The sequence below is a fragment of the Atta cephalotes genome (assembly GCF_000143395.1).
Source record: "Atta cephalotes unplaced genomic scaffold scaffold00022, whole genome shotgun sequence".
NCBI lineage: Eukaryota > Metazoa > Arthropoda > Insecta > Hymenoptera > Formicidae > Atta > Atta cephalotes.
The window spans coordinates 4,455,139-4,465,435 of NW_012130086.1; the positions used below are offsets into that span (position 1 = coordinate 4,455,139).

Sequence of the window (10,297 nt, forward strand, 5' to 3'; positions counted from 1 at the left end):
TATATATATATATATATATATAATATTTCTACGTATATTTTATATAAAGAGGGAGAAGAACAATTTTCAATATAACNTTAAAAAATTAGGCAGTAAGAAGAATGTAATAATACAGAAATAATACATACGCATGAAAGAGAACATTTACTTACCGTGACATACGTCTGATCCCTCTGCAGCTCAGCGAGGTTCTCGTATAATCCCTCGAGAAAAGCTTTTCTGAGTTGCTTCGTATTCGTTCCACAGCTCGCCTTCTCCAAATTCGCACGTTCCGCCAACGCCGCAAGCTGTTGCCTCACTTCCGACCCGTATTCCAGATTTCGATGGTGCAAGAAGTTCTCATGGCACCACACCTTCTTCTGCGCGGCGTTTTGGTATGCTCGGAACACATTCAACAACGTTACGTGATCCCCCTCAGGCGAGGCAAATCTGGAATTCCCCAATGAGAGTTACTCGAGCAACATTAAATGATAACTTACGTAAACCAATCGTGAATTTTGATAGAAAATGTACTCTATCGCGGACTACAATACTCTGTAATAACAATTAGATTTTATTTTGATTTCATCTTTCTATTAGTGTATATTTTCAAACGATAAATATATTGCAAGAAGGGCTGTACCGTGAACGTGCATTATAAGCCTGCTCTCTTTTCGTAGGTGGATCCATGAAAATCGATTCTCCGGATAATAAAGCAATAACCGTCAGTGCTTCCTCCAAACACCTGTGTTCCACCGACGCGAGGATCACTTTGGTAAATCGAGGCTCTAACGGGAATAGTGACATCGTTCGGCCGAGTGTAGTCAGCTGTGGTGGAGATCCTTTTAGGAGGGATTATATAAGAATTTATCGTCTCTATCGAAACAATTCCCATTATTCGCATCTTCGATACAATGAAATAAAAACGCAGTCTCAATAATCTCAACACTGACCAATTGTTTTCTTTCATCTCAATCTCAACACAAAAATAAATTTATCATATTTTGATTTAATATTAAATGACAAAATTTTTTTTTAAATAGCACTAATAAAAATTAATAAGAAATTTAGTAAACCTTTAATATATAAGCATAACTGATGTATCTAAGCAGAATCCTTATTTTCTTCAAACAGATAAATTGAAGAAAATATTTTTATTTGTAAATATAAGAGATATCAGTAATATTACCTTTAACTGCACCCAGCTTTTCTAAACAATTCACGGCCACGTCTATGCTCTCCTTAGGCGGTTTATCCATGAAATCGAAAGTGGTAATGTCGACGCCGATAGCAAGCAGTTGTAGAGCGACTCCCGCGAGAGAACATCTTTGAATTTCTGGTATCGGCATATCTTTCATCTTTTCAAATTCTTCTCGTGTGTAAGCTCTATAACACTTGCCTGATGCTTCGCGAGCAGCTCTACCTGCTCTTTGCCAGGCTTGAGCTTGTGAGATTTTCTCAACCCTCAATACGTCTAATCCCGTTGTTGGATGATGTGTTCTCGCTTTGACCACACCGGTATCGATCACATGACGAATTCCTATGTATATTTAACTTCTATGTTAAGTACTCAGATTAGATTTTAATCGGTAAGGTCAAAAACAGTAACTATATAATTAATGTTCAAATAAGCGCAATGTTAAAAATAATTAATCTTGTGCAGTATGCCGCTTCAGTTATCGCGTTGGAAAAATACTATAAAAAACTTTTAAAATAAATTTCCTTTACATCTTATCTTATTTTTATAATTATCTAGCGTAAAAAAAACCTTAGCGCTGATAAAAATATTTTTATCCCTTTAATTTTTGTTTAGAGAATTAAAAGAAAAAAAGTTGAGGATAAAGATATATACGTACCGCCAATTGTGACGGACGTTTCAGCAACATTTGTCGATAATATTAATTTCCGCATTCCGAGCGCTGAAGGTTTAAAAGCTTCTAATTGCTGATGAGTAGGCAATGCCGCGTACAAAGGAAAGACTTTCAAAGGCGGATATTCCTGTCCGTCTAATTGTTTAGCCACTTGTCGAGCGGCTACTGTAGCCGCTTCTATTTCTTCTTGACCGGTCAAAAAGATGAGAATATCCTCGCTAGAAAATCAAAGATCAAAAAATTACTAAAATATATTGACATGTGTGACGCCATGTGAGAACCATTAATTTATAACCGATGGATTTCGAATTTAATCTCGATCCTTATCTCGTATGTATCTCAGTTTATAAAAAATTGATTTCAGAATTATGAATAAAGAAATATATGATAAAACTGTAATCATTTCGAAAAGAATAAATTCTTTAACATACTAGCACGTTATCTATTCCTACATACGTTCTCTCTAGAATACATAATTTATATAACGTTAGGATTTCGTACTGTTCTTACTTTGCGGGTGCTTCGCGATGAATTTGAAACGCTGTGGCTAGCGCAGCGAATGCGTAATCTTGTTGCGAGGAGACGGCATGAAAAATCCTCAAGGGATGCTGACGGCCCTCTAGATACAACGCCGGTGCCTGGAAATACTCCTTGAATTTAACGGGATCCATTGTAGCTGACATAATTAAAAGTTTCAAGGGCGGCAAATTCTTCAATTTACGTAAATTCTGTGCTCGTCTCGCCACCCCAAATAGAACGTCGGTGTGCACAGATCGCTCGTGAGCTTCATCCAGTATCACTACCTGTTGCAAAATTACTTATGCAATAATTGGGATAGATAATCTGATAAGCAGTAAAAGAATGTTTAAATAGATTCTCTGGATTTCATAAAAATTAATCTCGGGGAAATTAAATATAATACTACCTTAACAGAAAAGCTTAAATTTTTATTTTTTGTTAAAATATTAAAATATCTAATTTATTAGAACTCAATTTAATTTATTAGAACTCAATTTAATTTAAAAAAGACTAATTCCAGAACAATTTACATAATAAATTTGTAAATTATATTATGTATATAAATTATATTTTGATAATATCTTTTGTTTTAATCTAAATTTATTTAAAACATCGTTGTTGTATTAATGTTGTATTAATTTTGAAATATAATCTTGCTCTTCTACAAATGACTATATCGCTTAAGCAATTGTGACAATAATATGACAATAATATACCGAGTAATCCGACAGAATCTCATCGGTCATCGCTTCTCGAACCATCATGCCGTCCGTCAGATATTTGATTCTCGTTTGCGGTGAGGTACAATCTTCAAAACGAACACAGTAGCCCACTAATTTTCCAGGTTTGACCCCTTGTTCCTGTGCAACCCGACGTGCTACGCTGACCGCCGCTATCCTTCGCGGTTGCGTGATGCCGATGCAACCGGATGACCCAGCAATCCCGGCCTGTAGTAACAGTTGTGGAATTTGCGTGGTTTTACCGCTGCCGGTTTCGCCTATTATAATTAGAGTACTGTGCCGACGTATCTCGTCCAACAGCCTGGAAATTCATAAACGATTATTCCTCTTAAATAAAAACAGTATATTTAAACAAAATAATATATTGTATTAAACATATAAAGAATATATAATATAATATTAAGTAAAAGTACACTTTGTCGATAATGCAATATTTATTGTGACATAAACAAAAACAAATAAAGATAAACATTTTACATAGTTTATTTTAATATATATTTTTTCGGGTTATTATTAATCCTATTTATGTGTGTCTCTATTATGCATATATATAATAGATTGTATTATTAATTCTACTTGTAGATATAATATAACATTTGTAACATAATAATACATGTAACATAATATTCACTTTACTTATGTAATATTGTCGAAATATACAAAAATTTTATATTCACATTTTTTACAAAAATTCTTATCAAAAATAAAATTAAAAAATTATCATGTAACATTTATATGTGATATATAATGATATAATATACAGTATCAGCCTTGTGGAATAAAAATTAAAAGTACATTATTTTTTTAAATATAAAATCTGTTTTTAGAAAAAATATAATTATTATATAATATATTATATAATATAATTATATATTATTATTTAACACACAAATAATATATATATATATATTATTTGACTATTAAATGATATTGTAAAAAATAATAATATAAAAATACAATATTTTTAAATCAATAGCTTTCCTAACATCTTAATATTGTATTAGGTTGTCCGGAAAGTTCGTGCCGCAAAAGATTTAAATTTAATAAATGAAATTAAAAATTTAAATCTTCTGCGTTTCAATTTTCCTTCAAAATCGGCACGAACTTTCCGGACAACCCAATATAATGTATCGTCGATAGTATAAATATTTTTAAATATTTTTCCCAAATTCTTACAAAATGCACAATATTGTAAATAAATCAATCGTATCATATCATAGTTGCATTCTCTACTTTATCGACTGTGAATAAGCAATCGTGACCAAATTATCCTAAAATCCTAAATTATCTCCTAGTTAACTAATCGCAATCAAAAGATTGAGCCTCCATTTTGAAACATCCTGTATATGCAATGCATGCAAGATATATGTCACATATCATTCTTTTTTTCTTTTATGATGCGTAAAAAATACATACCTACTTCTCTCTCGTAGTTCCCTGAGAAACTTACCGTTTACGGAGTATATATACGGGCAGTGATTTTCTCCGCTGGTGCAAGTTAATGTTCGTCCTATCGCTATTCTTCGTCGCATTCGCGACTGTTTTGTTCTCATTCGTTTTCTGCGCTTTGTTGGGATTTTCCCGAAACACGACAGTGCTGGGCCGCTTCATGGCCAATTTCGACTTCCCCATCGCACTGAATTTGGGATCCGTGTCGTCATGGACCCTCATCTCGCTGCAAACTACTCAGAACGTCTTGGACGAGCGCGTACACACGTATATGTCACTTGCTGCACAGTAAGCACGTGTTGCGCGCTACAGCTGTTTCGTCTTTTCGTGCTCGGTGCTGCTGACCGTCCATACGCCGTCTTGACATGCGCTGTGCGCGTCTGGATCAGTCTGAACTGTCCTGGATACTTTAGGGGTGTGATTACAACCCACTTTTCTGCAAATGTTTCGTTAATCAATCAGAAGAAAAAAATTTACGAATTGTCCAATTAGAGAATGCTTTGAATCATTTTATAACGTTAAATGTTAAATCGCACTCCAAAACATCAAACATCACTGTGCGAATTATAAATTTTTTGTATACCGGATGTGTACGGCGAAGGTAAAGAAGCTTTTGGCATTACGTATTTCCGGGGAAGGTTCACATATATTAGGTGTACTAAAAAGAAATCCATTATTTTTGCATGAAATTGAATGGAAAAATAATGAATGGAATGATAAATTTCTTTTTACTATACCTAATATATATATAAAGGTTAATATTTTGTGATAAATATTACAACTATATTAACAAAATATTAGCAAATGTTATAATTTTGTTTGTGTTTATGATTACAAATTTTGAATTTATTTATATATATAACATAAAAAAGTATACTTTATAATATATGTGTAAATTAATCAAATAAGAGGCATATGTGCCACAACACAAATTTTTATTAGCAAGATATTTTATTCTTTAAGGATATAAAAATATAGATGAATTTTATGTTCTGACATGAAACGTCTATATACTTAAAGAATAAAATATTATCTCGCTAATAAAAACTTCCATGTTGTGGCATATGCTTTTTATTTGATTAATTTTAGCCACTTTAACTCTTTATTGTATATGTATAAATATTATCTTTATATGTATAAAATATATCTTTTATATAAAATATATATTTTAATATTTTTTTTATATATTAATATATTTTTATATATTATTATATTTTATATATTAATATATTTTACATATTTTATAATATATTTTGATATAAAACATTTTATAAATGTAAGATATTAGTTAAAAAATAATTATATAATCTCTTGAACCATCTTATAGTCATTGAACTTTGGGAATACATAAACGTGCATATTAAAATATATGAGTCAAAGTAAAATAATGGATGGCTTTTAAATATAATTCGTTAGTTTATTTAAAAAAAAAAACAATGGTCAGATCAAACATTTATTATAATACATCAATATATATTACACGTCAAGTATTTTATGAACAAGTAACTTCGCAACGCGTTATAAATTAGAGTTATAGATTATGTTTTAAATTAGAGGTAAAAAAAATGATTCGCATTCTATCATTGATATAAGATGTAATTGTGTTATCGTCACAAATTATAAAAAATTTTATAAACGTGCATAATTGTAGACCTAGACCAAGACTATCAAAGGAAAAAGGCTATTTGATAGGCTATTAAATGCGATTGTTAACGCGAAATCTTGAATAAAATTGCGTTACGAAATTATCACAGATCAAGCTGTGTGTAATAGGAAGACACAATGAGCCAACTTTGTTCTTAAAGATTTAAAAGTTTTTACACACCTATTTATAATAATACAAATTTGCAGCTAAATTATCATCGTAATGGTCGATGAATTGGTGTAATAGCATGTGGGGGTACCTAGAATTTAAAAACATGCGTTAATAAAAAGTTACAATTTATAATTTAGATTTTTTCCAGCATTTTTGTTTTCACAGCCTATCATCTCTTACAGAAGAAAATAAGAATGTATATATTTTTATAAGAAAATCGATTTACCATTGCACCAATACGAGATAAATAACGATTTCGTATACTGATATCAGATTGCGGTTGCATAAGACTATCGGCTGAGAAATCCGATGTACATTCCGATGATAACAATTTTTCTCGTTCCAAACTTTCAGGAGTGCATTGAACTGTCTCATATCGTTCTCTTTGTCCCGGTGTCATGTTGAGATAACCACCACTTGTTGCCATATCTGACATCCAGATTGCACCGGCAGTAATCAACGAAACTGTTGCAGCACGAAATATGTTATTTAAATTTCAAATTTCTATGTGAAAATATTGTCATATTATCGCTTGAATTTTCAAGTTCGCAAAAATACTCACTCCAGAGCCAACCAAGGAAAAACATTTCGAGCATTAAATATCCTCCTTTATCAACAATAATGCCAGCCACAATTGAGACTACAGCAAGACCTAAGTTTTGTACAGATTGCGCTCTAAAAAGATTATATTAATTTTATTTCTAGTACATTCTTTTAACATTATTTTGTTTTGACAGTGAGATTGCTAATAAATAGATATTTACATTCCATAAGCAGTTCCAAGTTGATGCTCTGGTGTCACGAGAGCAATTAAAGGCCATAAACTACTGGCAAGCATGGAATAGGCCAATCCCATAAGAACCATACATACATAAGGGCTCAAATAGGTAAAAGCGAGCAAACCATGAGCAATGATAGTCACACAAATACTAATAAATACCCATGATACGTTTTTGCCTGTTCTATCTACTAAATAACCTAAGAGAGGCGAAGCTATCGCTGATATTGAATAAACAAGAGAATTAACTGTATTTGCAGCGGATGGCTCATATTCATACTTTCGCTCGAAAAAAACTCTAAAACAAAATTAACAAAAATTAACAAAAATTAATCTTTTTATCTTGTATATATAATTATGTATGAAAGATTAAATAAGAGAATTAGTTTTTAAAATTAATTTTAATGCAATATTATTAATTTATATGAACTTTGGTCGCTAATGCGACTTAAAAGTTGTATCATCCAATAAGTGCTATCGAATACTTACTTTCCCAAAGCGATGAAAGGAAATATCGCGACGTAATAAGCAATGCAAATGAGTGCAACCAACCAAAAAATTGGCTTAAAATCCTTGACATCCTTTAGACTAACAACCTGTGGTTCCTGTCCTTCTCCTCGTCGGAGCAATCTCTCTGCTCGTTTATCCATGAAACCCAATGCACAGGCACATATCATCGACATGACACAAGTAGTGGATGCGAGAAAGAGAACTACGCCGATACATTGTGGACCCGTATAATATTGAGATACGTAATTGTATACTGGTTCCATTACTAAGAAGTTCACAGTCGATCCTACTCGAGCAAAGCTCAATTGCAGCCCGAACACCATGTTTAATTCTTTGCCTTTGAACCAAAGGACTGCATAACTATTTTGAGCGACTGCTAATGACTCTGCGCCGATTCTGCAGAAAAGAAATAATTATTAATTTGACGATCTTATAAAAGGACATAAAAACATTTCTAATAAAATAATATTGAAAACATACCCAAAGACGAATCGACCAAGCATCATTACCCAGAAAGCATCAATCATAGCGCCACTCGCAAAAATTATCTGGCCGATTAATGTTAGTGCCATGTATATCACCGTACCTAATCGAATTCCAAAGACGCTATCCAACAGAAATCCACCAATGAAGCATAGAATGACATTCGGCCAAGAATAAATAGAATATAATAAAACAAATGTGCTAGTCGACATTTGCAAGTCAGTTTTAAAATTATCCTGCAATGCTCCAGGGTTATCAAAGCAAAAGTATGAGCCTGAAATAAAAAACATATATTTATTGAAATTTTTATTAAAATCATAATGCTGACATCAAATAAATTTTATAAAAGATCTAGCGCTTCTCTTTTCAATTAAATAAATCACTCTATTTGCTAAAAGCTTTACTTTATTTTAATAAACGAAGATACCCTATCATATGTACATAGTTCGATTGTGTCATAGATTATAACATTGCTTATACAACATATGGCCAATATTTAAAAAAAAATATGATAAACCGCACAAAGAGGACATTCATGATATGCCTTATCTAGCAATGTCAAATTTTTCTCTGTATAATAGCAAGAAAACATAATATATAGAGAATATATAATAGTATGTTTAATAAGTATGTTTAAACAATTTCTATTTCAACTCAATTAATTATTCTCTTTTTATTGTTTTTCTATACATAAAATTTTGACTACTAAATTACAATTAAAACATTTCTTATAAAATATAATAGAAGAAAGTATAATTAGAGTAGTGTGTTTTATAAATATAGATAAATTTTATTCAGAGATTTTAATATTAAATAAATACCACATGGATAGTGCAAAATATTAAATTATTACATTTGATAATGAAATGAAAAATATTAAACAAATAAAATTCGAAAATCGTGCAAATGATCTTGTTTGAAATAAAATATATTTCTATATATTATATATTGTGTTTAATACCAGAAATTTTAATATTAACTAAGTTGTTCATAAATAGTGCGAAATATTATCATACTTGGCATTAAAAAATATCAACAGCATTGAAACAAATAGAATTCTAAAATCAGATGACCACATTTTTGAAATAAAATACATTTCTATATATAAATATAAATCACGGAAATGAAGAACGCGACAATGTATCAGTCACGTGATGAGCAAACGAGACTCATCGATTATGCGTCTAGTTCGCCAAGTCGTCATAATTCAATTCGATAAGAATTCGCTCTTTGGCAGGTGACACCATTCTGGCGTGGCATTGATAGATAAAAACAAAGGACGCGTCATCTGATGTAAACAATTTCACGTTTTCCTTTACGTTAGGCCTGTACCGAATCCAAGCAGACACATAAGCGCCAGGCCCAGAAATCTGTAGAGCGCTTTTTTTGGACTGCAGCATCCCTGAAGGGCCGCTTCATCTTCGGATCGATCCAAATTGTCGCCGCCTGAGTTATCCACCATGCTTCCCTCCATATCGTTAACGTTTATTATTGTTACCACAATATGCTTTGATTGTTATTGTTTAAGATGTATATCGTGTTTTATAGCCTGAACAGCACGCGATCACTCCGCAGGTAATCGAGTCTAAATAAGAATAAATTTACGTCACGTCCTTTCTCCTTTCACATTATCACGCACATAATCCAGCGAATAAAAGGAATCCGATGATCAGCCACGATCGATGAAACGACGCCGATCGACTACTCTCACTGCATCGCGCGGCTGCTGCCGAGTGCTGTCATTGTTGATCGGTTAATCTGTCAGTTGGTGCGTCGGTATGCGTCATTCAACGAGATACACACAACGATATAGACCGCTAGACTTGGCTCTCACACTTGGCAAAATATCCCTATTTGGTATATCAATCGAAGTACCAACCGGGATGAAGCAAATAACTAAAATTCAGTTATTTCTAACTTCCGTATTTTATTTTTCGGAAATCTAAAAATATTTTTTATTTTTAACGTTTTCTATTTTGAATATAATATGATGTATAGTTTCTGCAAAAAGAGACTGGAATTGAAAATTCATACTTTCATCCATAAAAATGAATGTTTTATATATATATATATATATATATATATATATATATATATATAATATATAAGTTATTTAATTAATATAGTATAATATAATATTATATAATAGTAT

At 31.8% G+C, this 10,297-nt stretch overlaps 2 protein-coding genes across 2 annotated transcripts in view; both read right to left on the bottom strand.

Moving 5' to 3' along the window:
* The window catches only part of LOC105619642 (putative ATP-dependent RNA helicase DHX33), a 5,327-nt gene extending 547 nt beyond the window's left edge, over positions 1–4,780 (bottom strand). Inside the window, exons 1-7 of the mRNA XM_012201163.1 lie at positions 4,560–4,780; positions 3,086–3,410; positions 2,361–2,653; positions 1,836–2,068; positions 1,169–1,519; positions 623–821; positions 153–429 (exon numbers count right to left, since the gene is read on the bottom strand). Coding sequence (XP_012056553.1) covers positions 153–429; positions 623–821; positions 1,169–1,519; positions 1,836–2,068; positions 2,361–2,653; positions 3,086–3,410; positions 4,560–4,780 — 1,899 coding nt within the window. The remainder of the gene's footprint in view (positions 1–152; positions 430–622; positions 822–1,168; positions 1,520–1,835; positions 2,069–2,360; positions 2,654–3,085; positions 3,411–4,559) is intronic.
* Positions 4,781–5,954: 1,174 nt separating this feature from the next.
* On the bottom strand, positions 5,955–9,619 carry LOC105619644 (major facilitator superfamily domain-containing protein 1-like). The gene is made up of 7 exons (XM_012201164.1): positions 9,478–9,619; positions 8,143–8,419; positions 7,642–8,058; positions 7,139–7,450; positions 6,937–7,049; positions 6,601–6,839; positions 5,955–6,462 (listed from the first exon to the last, which is right to left on the bottom strand). Exons 1-7 carry the CDS (start codon positions 9,617–9,619, stop codon positions 6,418–6,420), a joined length of 1,545 nt encoding a protein of 514 aa, XP_012056554.1. The 3' UTR covers positions 5,955–6,417.
* Between the last annotated feature and the right edge of the window lie 678 nt (positions 9,620–10,297).

Excerpts from the sequence above, each read along its gene's own strand:
- LOC105619644 (XM_012201164.1), bottom strand. The coding sequence starts at position 9,619 with ATGGAGGGAAGCATGGTGGATAACTCAGGCGGCGACAATTTGGATCGA. Across the intron at positions 8,420-9,477 it reads TATGTGTCTGCTTGGATTCG|GCTCATACTTTTGCTTTGAT; the intron begins GTACAGGCCTAA and ends TTTTTATTTCAG. Across the intron at positions 6,840-6,936 it reads TTTCCTTGGTTGGCTCTGGA|TTTCGTTGATTACTGCCGGT; the intron begins GTGAGTATTTTT and ends GTGCTGCAACAG.